At 44.8% G+C, this 17,680-nt stretch overlaps 1 protein-coding gene across 2 annotated transcripts in view; it reads left to right on the top strand.

Moving 5' to 3' along the window:
• Positions 1-858: 858 nt before the first annotated feature.
• The window catches only part of shroom2a (shroom family member 2a), a 44,255-nt gene continuing 27,433 nt past the window's right edge, over positions 859-17,680 (top strand). For both annotated transcript variants that reach the window (XM_062556984.1, XM_062556983.1), the window contains exons 1-2: positions 859-2,081; positions 12,612-12,756. In XM_062556984.1, coding sequence (XP_062412968.1) covers positions 1,871-2,081; positions 12,612-12,756 — 356 coding nt within the window. In that variant the 5' untranslated portion in view covers positions 859-1,870. The remainder of the gene's footprint in view (positions 2,082-12,611; positions 12,757-17,680) is intronic.

Genomic DNA, 17,680 nt, shown 5'->3' with positions numbered 1-17,680 from the left:
GTAAAAAATAGGCTAAAAATAGTTCTCCCAACGGAACTTAAAACAAGCAAGCAAGCAATTTACAACAATCAATCCAATCCACTTTATTTATGTAGTACAATTTAAACAAACACAAGGTTTCCAAAGTGCTGTACAACACAACAACAAGGACAACAGTAGGATAAAAGTGATCATAATAAAACTACATAGTAAAAGTAATACAAAATAACAGTAGTATAAAAGTAATAAATAAATAATAATAAATAAGGGCCACTGCCCATACAGCACATCACATTACATACATCACATATTACATTGTCGCGGTTTAGCAGCTCGGAGAGGTACGGTGGGGCAAGGTGGGACAATATAAGTGTCTCTGGACAAGGCCACAACACACATGCAAACATGTAGCCTAATAACGTTAATCATATTATTAAACAGTAGTGCCAATCAGTCTGTCTCCATGGTCTCTCGTCCTCCCTGCCTTGATCACTGAACTGTGATCGTGATAGAAAATCAACTTAGATTTCCAGAGAAGGCGGAACATTAGGTTCAGACAAACTGTTAGTGACATACTGCACTGCACACTTATCAGCAAAGTGCCCAGAGGACTACAATTGTTTTCATTACGTCGAAAAAGCGTTCAAGTCGCTAACGTTACTGTAATGTTAGCTTGTCTGAAGCCACAGGTGATAAAACTTGCCCACATGAAATATGTTGTATGTAGCCTATATCAAAACCGATAGGTGGCGCCAATGCTTTATAACACAATACATGGCCTTTCCAAAAGGAATTATGTTACGTTCTCAGGTACTCTCCCCATCCGCGCCTCTACTGGCCAATGCAGGTTGTTGGCTGAACGGAACATGTAATCCAGTGCAGATGAGCCTCTAGTAACAAGTTGCTCGGCTCCCCCGCTTGCTTGCTCCTGTGTTGCCAAGTCTATTCAGCGGAAAAAAGGGATTTATCGATACGTGAGACACGAGGAATGGACTCTTTGGAACAACGCTTGCGCTGACAGAGCGACTTCTAGAATAACTTTGGGTGACTGAATCATAAATCCCGTGTCTTCTTTCACGTTTTGGGATAAAGGAGTTTGTTTCTATTATTAAGATGACCGGGGAAACGCGATAGGTGCTTTGGTAACGTTACAAGCCATTAATTGCCTTTGGGTAATGTTGCCGGTTGTTTCATTAATTTTACTGAAAGTTGAGCTTATGATGTATCCGTAGTTTGTATTAATTTGGAATAATGGGAAATGTTTAAGTGTCAGTCCTTATCATCAAGCGTCAAGAACTTTGCTAACTAGCAACAGTTAGCAACTTGCTAGCCAACTGGCTGATGCATTTAGCTAGAAGTACAGCTTCCATAGTTTAAAGGGTGAAGTAACTTTATTTCAATTACTAAAAGTCGTTTGGCAGACACAAGGTTCGGTCTGGAACTCGTCATTTTCAGTTGAGATTATTTTGGTGTGTGTGTGTGTGAGTCAGCTCAATTGGTTTCAACTTGCCTAAGGGATTGATGAGCTGCTGAGAGTGTGATAACCTATTGAGTTAAACATGGCTCCTAATGGATTTAAGGGGGAGTAAGGCTGGAGAAAGCAGCTTGACTCGGCACTTGGTTGGCAGCAAGTCACAACGGAAAAGAGATGGGGTCCTTTACCCCCTCAATCCGACAACATGTTGCATTTAATTCTCTATTTTAAGAGCATTAAGGGTCTGGATTGTGAACAGGTGTTAACACAGCAGTAACCATAAGTAAACGCTACAGCGTGTGTTCTAGAGAGGGCACACGTCCAGTTGCAGTTAGCTGGGAAATAGGTTTTCCTGTCATTTTGTGTACCAGTGTGGATGTTTAGCCATTTTGAGAGTCCGAGCTGCCATAAAAGAAGATGGAAACCATAGAGCACAGAATAGAGAAGCAGTTTGTTGGCAGGGACCCCAACCACTTGCTGGAACCCGAAAGATACAGTTTGGACCAGAGAAATGTCGATGGAGAAGGATGGAGGCTGGTGGATGTGCTCCTCACTGGAGGGGCACCATGGGGTTTTACCCTCAGGGGAGGCCGGGAACATCACGAACCTCTTCTCATAACTAAGGTAGGTCTATGAATTCACACCGAAACACTAGCACCAAACTCTGTTTTGGTTAAATGTGTGTGTGTGTGTGTATGTGTGTGGGTGAGTGTGTGCGTGTGTTTTCGTGTTCGTGCAACAGAGGGGGGAGGGAGAGAGGAAGGGAAAGAAAGTAAGGAATGTTTTTGTAGGCTGTTGCTTATAATTTGCTTTAAAGACAACCCACAGATGTCTTAAGTCATCTTCTTTTGACTTGGGTCTGATGGGACATAAATCATACCACAGTGCCTGGTTTCAGTGTTTACAAATGTGCAATCCGGCACGACTTGGTATGGATTTGGTGTTACATCCGAGAAACACAGGGACGCTTCGGTAACCACTAAAATCAGTTCTTTGTGGAAATTACATACCACTTTTGCCTGGCTGTATTGTGACATGGATCTTAACTGACTTCGGGGCCCTATTTTTGTGTCTGTTTGGAGAAACAGGAACATTGATAAGAACTGAAAAGCATAGCCTAATGTAAACAGACATGGCCGCTTCACAGCCCTAAACAAAGGTCAGTTATTTCAGTCAGCAAACACATGACACACACCTACAGTGTGCAGTTATCAGTAGCCTATGCTTTGATTGGCATCCTTGAATGATCCTGGCTCATTTGAGTCATTGCCACACTTACAGTACAATCCATTCAATATGATAGTAAGAAATAAAATACTATATATTATTATACCTTTCCATAAAACGTTTCAGCCTGTCATATTGCATGACGGTCATTATTTTTTTTGCAAAGGCTTGAATTGTAAAAGTTCAAATATTCTTCTCTGCATGCACATTCTGTTAACTAGAAGCATCTGGACACGCTCAACGCTGCCGTTGTAAAGCATCCATATTGGCTTGCAGATCTAAAGACTTGTCAATAAAGCCACTGGGGGTAAACCTATGGGGTAAACACATTGCCATCCTTAACAGACATGGCAATAGCTGAAAGTCACACACTGACAGTTTGCAACAATTTAACAGTTGCTTGAAGTTGCTGTCTGAAGCAGCAGAACATAGCCTAACCATGTGCACACATTTGTCATGTTTGTTTGAAAGAAACAAGAAAATTCATCTTTATCCCATCTAGCCATAACTTGCTCACCTACTGTGTGATCTGCCCCTCATCTTCATCTAGATACTCATTCTCCTGTTGCCTGTTTGCTTTGGGCACAGCTGCATTTGACCGTGTTTTTATTTCTCAGCTAGGCAAATGTTTGTGTACACACTGAGGAAAGAGGCTGAACCACAAACACGATGTAGAATCTTGTTAATAACAGGACATTGTACACACTTTACATTTCCCAAGCAGCGGGGTGTGAATCTCTCTCTCTCTCTCTCTCTCTCTCTCTCTCTCTCTCTCTTTCTCTCTCTCTCTCTCTCTCTCCCCACTCCTCATTAAACACCCTGAAGTCTCCTGTTTATCTCCATGATGTCATTTATTTGGCCCCCGCCTCCATAAACCTGCTGCATCGCAGCTGCTGATTGGTGGTCACGCCACTCCTCTCACCTCATTAGTCTAGCCCACTGTAAACCTGTTGCAGGATCAAACGCGGCCCCACACAGCCTAGCCTGGTCCTGTCACACACACACACACACACACACAGGCCTCCAGTGCGACTTCACTGCCCCAGGGGAGTGTTGAGGCACGGATCCCACACTGATCTCCCGCGGTCGCTTCCATTTCCCTGCCAAACGGATAGCATCACGAAGACAGTCATATTACGTGACAGATGTACATGTTCAGGCTAGCCTTAATGGTTCGTCTACAAAGTGGGAACACACACCTATTAAATAATGAGCTTGCTTGCTCGTTTATGTAACCAAGCCACGAATTAAACAATTGACATTGAGCATTTCAGTATCACCTCAAAACAATATGCTTCTCTCCTCCTTGAGTGGCGCCTCCACCTTAAACTCTCTAAAGAGCAAAAATGTCATGACCGTGAAAATATGACCGTGAAAATATGTCTCTCCGAACAATTTTCTGTGGAAGCTGCAAACAGTGAGATACTGATGGAGCAGGTACTGTTTAGGTATACTGACCTTACCATTCATCTGTGTGCTCAAAATATTAATGAGGGCTATTTCTAACAGTCTGCGATGTATAGTTCAGATATCCTCTCAAATAATATAGATCAAATAAATGGTAAATAAAACAAAACACATGTCTCAAATAGATATCCTAGTCAATGTTGCCTGTAAAGCTGATCATCTCTTCTTCTGCCTTATCCTGGCCAAACCTTACCAAACCAGACCTGTCTATTTTGACAACAATGACCCAAGATTCAGTAGATTTAAGAATTAAGCCTATTTCCAATACAAATCTCCTCTCACCCTTCTAGTTTTTCCATCCTTTTTTCTCCTCCCACACTTTCCATATTGCCAAGCACCATGATCATTAACCAATAGAATGGCCATGGAAATGGCCTTTGAAGAAACCCTGAAGAGCTAAATCAGTGTTTCTTTCATGAATATGTTTTTTTTGTGACAACATAAAAAGTGACTGAACCTGTGATGAAATTCTCTTGAAACCCCCCGCTGAGCGTTTGGAATGTACTCTGATGGGGTTAATGATGATCAGGGCGACATGGAGAAGTGGGGATTAAACTTGACCTTGGTCGACTCTGAAATCTGGACCTTTCATCGTTGCAGTGGTGGGTGAAGGTTGCCTCAGACACCCTGTGTGTGTGTGTGTGTGTGTGTGTGTGTGTGTGTGTGTGTGTGTGTGTGAGTCATCCTTCTCTCAGCTGCTCGGTATGTCTTTTTGGGATTGGAAGTCAGGCCAAACGAAACTCCGCTGTGTGTATTGTGGGTTAATGATAAACTGCCAAAGACCTTGCTTTGGAGATTTGGTGGGTCACACCAGCTCTCCTCTTTGCAGTCGGAATCTGCTTGTCGTGTTTGCAGGTGACCAGACTTAGTCCAAGGTCCACCCCTCTAGAGCATTTGCGAACGGTTGCGTTGGTTGGTGAGCTTGTGGTGTACTACAGTAGCAAACACCCCCCCCCCCCCCCCTCCTCTAAATCATTGAACGCCTTCATGCTCTTGTTGTGGGATGGAGGCGGACATGTGACGCGAATGAGCAGAATTCCTGCCATTGGTAAGATCTTTAAGGAGCTCTTGGGTCACGCCGTCCAGTTTTCTGGCTAGTTAATGTGAGCAGCTCGGCGGGAGTCCATCCTGAGTCGGGGCACTTGCGCTGTTTGCTGGCAGTGTGATAGCAGTGCTCGAGGGGGGAAACTTGGCACGACTACAGATCTCCAGGGGACATCGTCACACCTCGGTGATCGGTAAGATGGTTAATGTTGCACTTTTTTTGGTCTAAGGCAACCTTCAAGTGTTTAATTGTATTTTAGACTTTGACCAGTTGCTAGTCTTTGATTCTATGCGATGTTATAGGGAGGAAAATACTGTAAATTTAAACTACAGTGACCGATTGCCTATAAACTGCATGCCTTATTGCATTTCTTTTCTTTACATTCCTTTTATTATGACTACTTTCTTCAAAACAACAGAAACACAAAACTTCAGGTAGGCATAGAAAGCCAGTGGGAAAGATCAAATATGGTCATCCAGCAAAACATGAGGTCACTGCATGTCATTCCAGATGCCTTTGCCCTTACTGCACAGTATATTAAATGAGCCTTTCATTTAAGAAAGAAGTCTGTCAGCCTCTTTTGCCTCAGGTGCGGGGTATATCACAGCACGCTTTAAATGCCGACTTGATCGGTAATGATTTCCTTTTGTTGCCACTGTTGTATTGTACAGGATAATTGAATCCATGACCTTGCCCTTACTTTGCCCCTTTACACACCAAGGTTGGTATGCGTGTGGTTAAGTCTGGGAGTGTAGACCCAACGTGTTGTTAGTGAGATGTCATAGGGTCATATAACAGTTGACTCCTTGGATCTAGTTCATAGGCTATGGCTTTACTGAACTCTTTGTAGATAAAGTTTTCAACAAGTAGCTTGTATTTTATGCAGGTTTTTAAAGGTAGGCTTTTAAAAATTGGATCCACATGTCACCGGTAGAAATGGTTAGCATTTGAAACATGGCCATTGCTGACATGTCTAAATCTTCTCTTTATAGGAGTGTCTGAGCTTCTATCTTGCCCACCTGCTCACTTGTTTGCTATCCTTCCTTCTTCCTTCCTTCCTTCCTTCCCTCGCTCCCTCGCTCCCTTCCCCCTTCTTCCAAGTGATTCTTTTTTTTTTTTTGTGATCGTTCTGGATGGTTTCTGTCTCTCTGCTTTCTGGAGGTGGCTGGCAGTGCCAGGAGCTGGAAAGGAATGCTGGAGTCTCGTCGGATTCTCCAAATGTACTGAATTATTCCTGACAGCCTCAAGCCTGTCGGAATGGCATGATGCAGCATCTGGGATAAATTTAGCCAGGATTAGAGAACCTGGCCTTCTTTAGGCCATGCTGAGAGTACAGTCTTTCAGCTCCGGAGGGAAGGATGGGCCCTGGCTTTGTAGTGAAACCAACAAAGGAACAGGCAGAGTATATTGGATTCATTTCTGGGACTTTAGATGGTTTATTTAGAGATGGTGGCTGCAGGGAAACGGTACAGGGATCCCACACTATTGCCAACAATGCAACAATGTACGACACTGACAATGAGCTCCTTTAAACAACTTCCATGTACATTGCAAACGGAAGTTAGTGAGTCATAATGTACGCAGATGAATATGAGCTGGCAGTTTGTTCTCACCTGGCTCAACACATGAGGTCGATGTTGAGAGGACACAACTGCCATAAAACCGACAGTTTGGACATGGTGAATATTACGAATTAACGGCTTCTAGAGTTGTTATATTATCCAGGTTTCTTTGCCATCATCAGGGTTTCTTTTTCCCGCAAATTTTGATCTTGTATCTGACCATAGAGCTACTTCCAATTCTTTTGTTTGTTTATATTAGTGATATTCATTTTTTATCTCTATGGGGTCTTGACCCAAGGTGTGACTGGTGCAAGCATACGGGCCCTTGATCATGTATTTGCATTCCCTCTTTGTTTCTTGTGTTTGTGTCCGTGTGAGGGCTTGCATGTGTGATGTCTCTGGCACAGAGCTTATATGTCCTTTGTCTCAGGCTCCCATTACCTCTATGTGCTTGACCATGCGTGGCCGCAGCGCTGTGGGACTGGTGCAGCAGACAGGGCCGGGGGAGCAGCACACAGAGCCCCCTCTCCCCAAGCAAGCAGTGCCAAAATCACAGGCTTTGTTTGTTATTGCCTCGGTTTTTTTTACGGGCCTTCTGGAGCACCAGTGAAAGAAAAATAAATGTTCAGGAGATAGCCGGACCACTGAATAGCTCTGTTTTAAACACAAAGAGAGCAAAATGTTTAAAAAGTGGGAGAGTAAGAACCTGGAACTAATTAAAATTCTCAGCATTCTTGTCATACCGAGAGTTTTGCCAAAGGTCTTCATCGACTTTATTTAAATCCCCCCCGTTTCAATAAACCCCAAATAATCCTGTTTTACACTGCACGCACCTTGTATGCTGGCTTTGCAGGACTACATGTCTTTTTGTTTTCTCATAAATGCTTTCATTTAATCGCGGCACAAGTTTTTGGTATTTCAAAACCATCGGTAACTACCCAGGCAGCGTGCCCCCTCTTGTTTAGTCAGATCAGCTATGAGAAAGAGAATGTCCCAATGTCGGGGTGAGACATGAGGAGAAACATTACTTTCCTCTCCGGGCTTGCCCCCAGTGGGCAGAAGTAGACTAGTGGTGGAAGTATGTTTGACTTTTTCTTACCAGCGCTTACAGTTCTTTGCACATGTGTTCAACCTTTGGCAAACCTCCTCTTACTTGCATGATGATGTGCTAAGTGGATAAGAAGGCCAGTTCTCTTTTGTAAGTGATTTTAATCACTTCACTACAGACGCTTATTTGACATGTACACACTCACACAGATGGAAGCATAAACACACACACACACACGCACAGTATCATACACACACAGTGTCATACTCAACACAATTTCTACTCACCCACACTTCAAATGTTTAGACTTCCCCCAAACCTCTGGGCTAAAAATGCTAGTGTGAACAGGAATATGTTTGTGTATATGTTGGGTGGGGTAAGGGAATAGTTCAAGGTCTCCATTTTTTTTGTACCTTGAAAAATCCTGTGGGGAAGAGGAATGCAGAGGCTTTTTTTTACTATTAGTCTTGTTCATCTTAAACAGACTGCTACAGGCTGAGGCCATTTTTCGTTTGACGAAAGTGCTTCATAAAGGGCTTGAATCCTACGTCTTAATGGGGTTTACAGAATAAGACCATGAGGCATAACCTGTGGTTTAAAGGAGTGGTTGTGGCAACTGCATTTATGGCCAGGCAGCTGTCTAACACATTCACCCTGTTGATGGTAGCTTTACTTGTTAGACATTTTGAGCTGTAGTAAACGGCACAGCTGTTTGTAGGTGGTTGGCCTACTTCTGAGGATGGAGTCAAGGCTCTACTGACTGCCATGATAGTTGAGTCAAGGCCCTACGGACTGCCATGAATGTTGACTGCCATGACAGTTGAATGTTACCGCTACATAGGCATGGTTCGTCTGGTTTCTCTGTTTGGTTTGTATGTGCAAAGCATAGAGTATTGTTTATTCTATTCAAAGATACTCTTTTTGTCTTTGAATTGTCTTTGAACCGTCTTTGAACCTCTGAGATACCTGAATTTGTGGATAGACTTGAAGATGTGTGTAAATACCATACCAAAAACTCTTTCTATTTATTTGTTAGTATGATAAAACCATGGTGGTCATTTTTAGTAGAAATAGTTTGCACTATTTCTTTTCCTTTACCGAACTCATCCATGGTGCATTATGTCAGCTGATTTGCTCACTGGAGAGAACAAATGTCTGTAGTGAAGATCTGGTTTTAAGGAAGTCCACTGACCTGTTCGGATCATGTCTGTTACATTTTAAAAGTAAAGTAAGAAAGTAATTTCACACTGTTTTTAAGCTAAAGCAAATGTTGATACATACAGCAGACATCACCTCACCATCTGCTAGGTGCCTGTGCCCTGAATACATTGTAAAAAAAAACGTGGTCTCTGTGGGCGCTCCTGGCTCCATAAACGGCAGCAAAAACAACCTGGTCCAGCCTGGACCATGGAAAAAAAAAAAAACTATTTCAGTTAATCACCAATGAAATGTGCATTGAGAAGACATTCAGTTGAATGGGAGGGAGTAGCAAGCTACAGTAGCTCTGTGTTGTTTGGTAGTGATGTTACCCAATATCACTTAGAGTACCTTCTAAAGCTGTGATTGGTTAAAATATGTTTGGAGACATACTACGAAGGCCACTACGATTCAGACATTTTGTATGGATTGGATTTTAATGTCTGCAAACTTGTAATCACAAAACGATGCCTGTTGATAAAGGGACACTGATGCTCCATTTTCTGATGTGGCGCCTGCATAGCCTACTCTAGGCAGTCAGTGGGGTGGAAGAATGGGCAGGCTGAGGCCCTTCAGCTATGAGATGGCGTCCAGTCAGCAAAAAGTGGAGAGGATGCCTGTCAGCAGAACACAACATTCTTGATCCGCCACATCCTTCCTGGGCTGCCTACCACCATCTGCACAGCTCTCCCACCACAAGTCCCCCGATGGACACGACCACGAAGAATTGAGGCAAACACTCGGCGGCGGACCTTTGAGCATTATAGTTTCACAGGAAGAGAAAGGAATGGGTGATTGGTTGGTTTACAGGGCTTGAGGGTGGCGTGGGGATGCTCCGAGACATTTGAGTCCTCTTGAGGCTGAGCAGTGGGGAGGAAGGCGGAGTGCACTAATCCAAACCAAGACCACAGACCCCCTGTGGTCCGTGGAAGCACTTGTGTTGCTGCCAAAAATTTGGCCTGCGTATGGCAAGCTTAGGCCCCTCTCTTTACACATGCGATGCTGCTCAGGCCCCTCTCTCTACATGCGATGCTGCACATCCTCCTTCTCCCTGATCTAACCTCTCCAGGCACACACACCAACTCTCTGTTAGGTAATACCTCCCCACCCCCTCCGTGGATAGGACAAAGCTCTCATAGTGGGGCCTGTGCATCGCTTGCTCTGTTGACTACCCAAAGAAAATTTCCATTGTTCTAAGCCATTTCTTTTCTCACCACTGAGAGGGGAGATGCCAGAGGGGGGCATCCGTGGAAGGCCTGTTTTAAATTACCATCCGAGGTTATTTTAAGTGTGGCTTATTTAGGCATTCTGAAAGGTCTGCCATTTTTTTTTTCGCTTTTTGGGGTGACTGTTATGGAAACGCAGCTCCGGATGTCACAGAGCCCTGCTGATTTTGAAATAATAAACGAGGAGAAAGACTACGCAAGCAACAACAAAACTATCTGCTGTTGTGCATTCTTTCTGCAGCGCTTGTTTTATTTGCTGTTTAAGAGGCTCTGCTGGCCTATGGACAGGGTACTTTTATCACCTTTGATGAAGCAGAACAACCAGGTTGCTTTTTTAGCAGTGTCTTCCAGTCACCATGTAAGGGTTGAAGGCTAATGGTGACTTGTCAGTGATTGGTAAGACTACTTTTTAAGAGTCAAGAGTCTATGGTCAAAGTGTGAACGTGACGCTTGACCAAGTCTTGCTTTCAAAGTCATCCCTTTCTACTGTGATAAGTTGTTCCTACATTTGTTCCGGCTATTTCCCAGAATTCCAGAGGCTGGACTGCTGATAAGCTCTGGCCCCGGCCTGTTACCACCTCATTTGTCATCAGCCCAAGGCCCCTAGTCTGCTGTAAAACCAAGATAGCACGTGAAAGAACAGCACGGTGCATTATTCATCGTCATTGGAATTTACGGAACTTGTGCCCCCACCACGTACCCCCTCACTCAAGCCCACACCCTCCCACCACCACCACCAGTTACCCCGCCCCAGCCACTGCACCCTACATCCGAGGGCTCTACCAAATCCACTCTTTATGAGGGAATAATGAAGACGGGATATGATTAAGCTGCTGCTAACGGGGTACTGCTGCTAATCTGTGTGGGGGTTGAGCACCAGGCTTCGTTGCAGGAATCGATGGAAAGGTAGACATACCTTCAGACTTAAGTCATAGATAGAGAGACCCCTCACAGCTCCAATGTGTTAATCCCAAGATACCCTTTGACCTTAAGAGGTGAAGGTCAAGTACTTTAATTTTTTTATCGTTGAAGCTGTAGGTGCAGAAAGTGGTTGTAGTTGATGAAAGACTCATTTAGGCTAACCATTGATGCCATTTGAAGAGGCCATGCAAAGATTACCCGCCACAGTAGTTCTGTGTATCTGTGGGTCTTTACTTCTTGTTTCTTTGTAGCTTTACTGAAACAAGGGTGGCACCTTCCCTGTGGCGATTTTATGGGTGCTATGGGAGAATGTTGACTACCTTTCAGCCGGCGTTCTCTTTGTAGCCCAGCTTGTGTACCCTTCCTGTTTGTTTAGATTCCGTGGGCCTTGGGATTATGGGATATTTTGAGAGTGGTCCACACAGCAGTCAGTGGCTACGGAGCCCTGACCTCTCACCCCTGACTGCACGGCTGACCCCTCGGGTCAGACCCCCCTCTCTGGGGAGCGTCTGGGTCTCTGTGCCTCGTTGTGGAAACTTCATGACGTCATGTACCCCTTTTTTTTTTATTTGGAGTTCTGCTCAATTGCCTCAACAAATTGCTAGGTTGAGGAGGGAGCGTTGGTGTCACGGTCCGTTCCACCACACACACACACACACATACACACACACACACACACACACACACACACACACACACAAACTCTGTTTTGTCAGGTGTCCCTGCCCAGTGGGCGTCCATGTTGTCGAGGCAGAGTGGTGTCCCTTCTTTTACCATGCAAACACAATGTGGTTTGTTTTACCTCCTCTTAGTATCACCGGTGGCCTCTTTGATACATTTTTAGACTTTAAGACTCCTTAGATTCTCCTGGGTTTTTCCTATAAACAGTGCTACATTTAGCCTCATAATGGCATAGGGTTTTATGTTCGCAGAATGCCTAGATATTCTCTCGAGACTGGTGAATTTCCAAAGCGTGATGCAGAGAATTCGAGCTTATGCAGATGAATCACTCGAGACTGTTTGCCTGAATGTTTTCTCTTTGTTTACCGAGTGTAGAACAGCGCTGCAGCTGCATAAGTAGCCCCGTCTTGTTTGTCATCTAAGGGATTAAGGTGGTTACTCTATAACCCATATGCCAGCTCCTCAGATGGATTAGTGTTGGGCCCGCCTCTGCTGACATGTGCCTTTGTTGCCAGCTATTAGTCGCTCTGATATTGCAGCTTGGGTGTTGAGTAGAAAGTGTGATTTAGCTGTGTGTGTGTTTGTGTGTGTTTGCTTGTGTGTGAGAGAGAGAAGTGTGTGTTGTGTTTACTCTGTTGAGGGCAATGGGAAAAATACAATACATGCTATAAGTGTGTTTCTAAATGTAGTGTATGGGTGCTTGTTTGTATTAGTGTATTTCTGTGTTTGTTTGTGTGGAATCCTGTCAATAAATTCCTTGTGGGTTTTTTTGTGTAACAGGTAGAGGAGGGTAGCAAGGCAGCAGCTGTCAGACTCCAGGTTGGAGACGAGCTGGTCAACATCAACGAAATTCCCCTGAGCGGCTACCGGCAGGAGGCCATCTGCCTGGTCAAGGGATCCCACAAGACCCTCACGCTGGTGGTGAAAAGGTAATTTTATCACCCCTCATGCATAAACGCAACGCACACAACATACATATACATACACACACACACACATACTCTCACACACACACACACACACACATATACATACACACAAACACACACACAAACCACACGCACACACACACACACACACACACACACACACACGTACACACATCTTTCTTTCTCTCTCTCTCTGTCTCTCTCTACTCTCTCCCCTCCATATTCCCAATTCCCCTCAGTGAGCCCCACCCACCCTGTTATCCTCACCACTGAACAATATTCTGAGCTCACCTTGTCTCCATGGCTACCTCCATGAAACTATGGTGATGGGTCAGCTTTGATTGGAGGTGCCTGTGCTGTGCGGAGCAGCTGAATCCCCGTGCATCTAATGGCTCCCCTGCACCCCGTGGCGAGCCCGGCTGCCCGCCTGCCCCCTCTGATGTTTTCAACAAGCATGAATCCCCTTTCATGTACTTTGCCACCGTGGTAATTACATGGGCATTCCCAGGTGTCCCAGTTTTCCTTGTGTTCTGCGAGCCCACAATCTGAATATCAATGCTCTCTCGATGCAACACGCTCAGTAGGGCGGGAATCTCATGCTAGTCTACTGTAGGAACAAATTGAGTGATCCATCCACGCTCAAATTTTGGATTCAGTTTCCCTTCCTAGAAATGTAGGTATCATGTGTACATGTTGATTGTTTATTTAGGTGTCAGTGAAAGCAAGTGGATCTTCTCAATGGCGGTCTGTTTGGCTGGAGCTAAGCTTAGTCTGTCACTGTCAGAGCGTGAGACCTTTCCCCCAAGCCTGCTGGGCCTGTTTGGTGAGCTGGCTCAGCCGTGATGACGGGCTGTGATCACGTGACCTGTTGATTTAAGGTGAAGGAAGAGTGGCCAGGGTGTCAGGGTGAGGCTCTGAGATTTATTGTCTTAGACAGACTGCAGTCAGTAACTTATTCTCGGACCCAGATGTAGGATTGTTTTCATTATTATTATTTCATCTGGATGGCATTTGTTCAATGATTGTAAGTATTTGTTTTTATCTGTGTCTGTGTGTCTGCATTTAGTTGGTGCGGCACACCTTAACGAAAGAATAAAGCTGCCATTGAGCGCTCCGATAGACATTTTTGTCCTCTTACAGAGTGGATATTTGAGGTATCAGTAGAATGCAAATGTGACTTGATTTCTCTCTTCTGATTCATGTCGGTAGAGGTAAATCAGCTGTCACATCGCATCGTGTATGCTCATGCATGCCTCTGGGTCGTTCGGAACATGGGAACTTTGCATAGCTCCCTTGGCAACAGCCCTATTCAAATACTTTCGCCACTTCCCAGTTTGACTCTCTGCGTCCCTTTCATCTGTGTTGCTCACACTGTATTGTAATTTGCTGCATAGCACGTCCACATTCTCTTTCACTCACACTCGCACTAGCGCAATCTCTTCACACGTCATTTACCCAGCCCGAGCCGTTTCCTCGGCTTCACTGAGGCTGCTAAAAGGGCCTATCAGTAGATTTGCGGGTGTCATAACCTCCCCAAGTCATCAGCGAGGTGCTGCTGGCCACATAGGCCGCCCCATTGTGTGCCACACACTGCCCTCTTTGTCTGGAGTCCGCCCCGTCTGGAGCACTCCAAGAGTGTTGGATCACATTATAACGTAATGCCTAAACAAACACTGGCGTTCAGGGAAGTCCACACAAACCGTTTTTTTTTTCCCCCCCATTCTTTTTCACAATGACATTGCAATGAGGGCTTGATTCGCCTGCGGCCCCTATACTACAAAGGCAGGAGAACTGGGTTGGAACCAACGCCTTGCATTTCCAGTTTTGCTCCAACTCATGGATGTCACAAAAACATATTACTGAAACAAAAACTAGATGATGCCGACGTGATCATTGCCACGTCATGTAATATCTACTGAAATACTGCTCAAGGGGGGAAACTAAACCATCCATTTGGGTAGAAGGTGAATGTTTGGTATTTGATGAGTTCTACCTTAAATATGTTGACAATCTGAAACTGGATGAATCACAGTTTCATATAGACTACGTGTGTTCCATTAACCGAAAAATCAAAACAAGTAAGATGATGTAATTACAGAGAAATATTTTTCCTCTGTTTGCATGAAACCTCCTCCACACCTCATCTGTGTTTCAGACGAATGTATGGTTCCGTAAACACTGGGGATGGATGACAGCAGGAATGTTCATCACAGAACATTTTTGCGGCTTTTGGCTGCAGCGTTTACCTTCCTGTTTCGGCTGCCTCACCGGGAAGGAGAAACGGCTCAGATTGTTCTGATTTCTCAACCCCTGTGGAACAAAACAAAACCAAGCAACAGGGAGACTCACAGAAAATCACAGAAAAACACAGAGAGAACGAGGTCATAACCAACTGTGATTATAACTGCGCAGCGCGCACACAAACGATATCTGCAGCTGATAATTTTCCCCAGCCACAAAGAGTAGGCCCGAGTCGGAATTAGAATGCTGGGCTCAGATAAGGGGGTCATTACAGAACCACAGTGTAGGGCAGGGCCGCCTAACCACCTCCCTCTGTCTGCAGTCGGCCGCGTTAGAACACGAGGTGTGAACGCGGCTGCATAAAGAGATGGTGGGGAGCAGTGCTTGTTTTCTCCTCCACAGGGGGTTGTAAATTTTAACGGTCTGGTTTTGAGATAGCACATTCGCCCGTGACTTGGCACCATCAGATGGACCGCATTGCTTTATTCGTGTCTCGGGTTAGCCTCAAGTCAAATGTTTTATGTGTCTTTCGAAGTGTGGTTTTCATGTTTTTTGGGGGGGGGGGTGATACAAAACATTTGTTTTTTGACACAGTTGTTCAGATGTGGATCGGAGAGCATTGGCTTTTTAATCATGGTTTTCCCTCGCCTTAACGGGAACTTTAAAATATGACCGAGAAGTCACGCCTCACCTAGAAGTAAAATCGCTGAACTTTGACTGTTGTCAGAGATAGTAATGACGTGCGGGCGTGCTTTTGTTCTTCTTGTGTATCTTAATGTGGTCAGGCTGTTTACATTGTACTGGTTTAGCCAGGAGGTTTCCAGCACTATGTCATCCGTGTGAATGGCAGACTTGTCAGTTGGCGAATGAGGAAAAGGGAAGCTGTCAGGACCTGCTGCTGCTGCTGTTATCTGTAGGTGTGGCTATTGTAATGCCATCAAATTAGGAAAGAGGGACATTTTTGCATGCAGTGACAACACCATGATCTCATACTTTCTCTGTGAGTGTATGTTTGAGGTGTGTGTGTGTGTGTGTGTGCGCGTGGGGAGGGGATGCTTCAGGTGAAGTATAAATATGTCAGCTGGGTGTGGCAGCGCGTGGGAAAAGAACCTCCAGCTCAACGTATCCAGGAACCAGTACATTTTGTGGAACAATCCAGAACGGTCAGTTTCCTTCCAGGAAGAACTTTCATATTGCTGCTCCTTCATGAATCACCCCATCTCTCTTTGTGAAAATACGTCTCATTTGTTTGAAGGCAACACATCCAACTGGTCTAACCTACTGAACACAAAAGCAATTAAGCCATCGAAGACATTAACGAGTTGTCCTCTGGGAGCTGAAGGAGGCAGATTCATAATCTGCTACACAGGGTTGCTGGGATTATGGGCCTGTGTGATTAAAATGGGATTGGAAGTCTGTGCCATGGGGCTTTACAGCCCCCTCTTCCCTTTTAAGGACAGTCCAAATCGGTGACAAACTGTATCCAACCAGCTCTTCCCTGAGTATTCCCACAGAGCTTAAGGCAATTCAGAGAAGATATGAACAGTCTGCATACCCATAGAGAAGCAGAATTATACACTTTACCTGGTCTGTCTTTATCCGCTCATCATTGATAACAAGACTGGCAAACTTGTCTAAACCCTTCATTGTTTGGACTGTCAACCTTTTGAATGGTGACTGTCCATTGTGATGTGTCCTCAAGTGGCCAGGGGTTGTTTACTGTGCCCCAGTCATCCGCAGAGTTTTATGTGATGGCACTAAGCCCCTTTGTCCACTGGAGCATGTATAAATCGGAGCGCTTTACCCCTTTTCTTGATCTTTAAATTACTTGTCCCAAACATGCAAGAAATATCGCCAGCTTTCGTTGTTTTACTGGCTTGTACAACAGCATTTTGTGACTTTTGATATGTAGTTCAATACGGAATCTATGGAGAATGATTTGTTCTGATGCACTGTTGTTCCTGAGCAAAGTTGGTCAAAGTTGCAAAACGGCCCACGTTTATATTTAACCTATAGAAAAACATAAAAGAACCTCTTGTCAGGATACAGTCAACGGTTCTAAAAGACACATTGATCTACACTGTTAATATGTCATTGACACAATTGCTGATGATAACCCTCAACAGAAAGGGCTTTATGTTTTCCACCCCACTGCACCCTCAGCTCGGTCTCACAAAGGCTGCCCACGGACAGGCTTTTGTTGCCAGAGCCGACCTCGGTAACCCAGCACACTATGTTTGGATTCCTGAGGTCTGGCTAAGCCCTTTGCGCCACTGTTCTCTCAGGTCACAACTAGCCGTAGAGGTCTCTCTCTCTCTCTCTCTCTCTCTTTTTCACTCTCTCTCTCCCTCTCTCTCTCCCTCTCTCACACTCTCTCTCTCTCTATCTCTCTCTCTCTCTCTCTCTCTCTCCCTCTCTCCCTCTCTCTCTCTCTCTCTCTCTCTCTCTCTCTCTCTGAGAGGTTCAGGTAACCAGGTCCTGTGCATATGTAGTTCAGGGTGGTCTTGCTCAAGTTTTGCATCATCAAGTGTTACTTCACCAGCTTATGGATTTCAGTGAATTCAATTGGAGAAGCTATTGACAAGATGGACGCTCAAAATTACTCGAAGCCAATCACTGACGTCAAACTTTCCTGGATCTCAGTAGTCAAATTAAGATTTTGAGCAGCAGAAATCGGTGTCAC

The sequence above is a fragment of the Sardina pilchardus genome, chromosome 15 (genome assembly GCF_963854185.1).
Source record: "Sardina pilchardus chromosome 15, fSarPil1.1, whole genome shotgun sequence".
Taxonomy (NCBI): Eukaryota; Metazoa; Chordata; class Actinopteri; order Clupeiformes; family Clupeidae; genus Sardina; species Sardina pilchardus.
The sequence above is the reverse complement of the archived record's forward strand: the minus strand, read 5'-3'. Positions and strand labels throughout refer to the sequence as shown.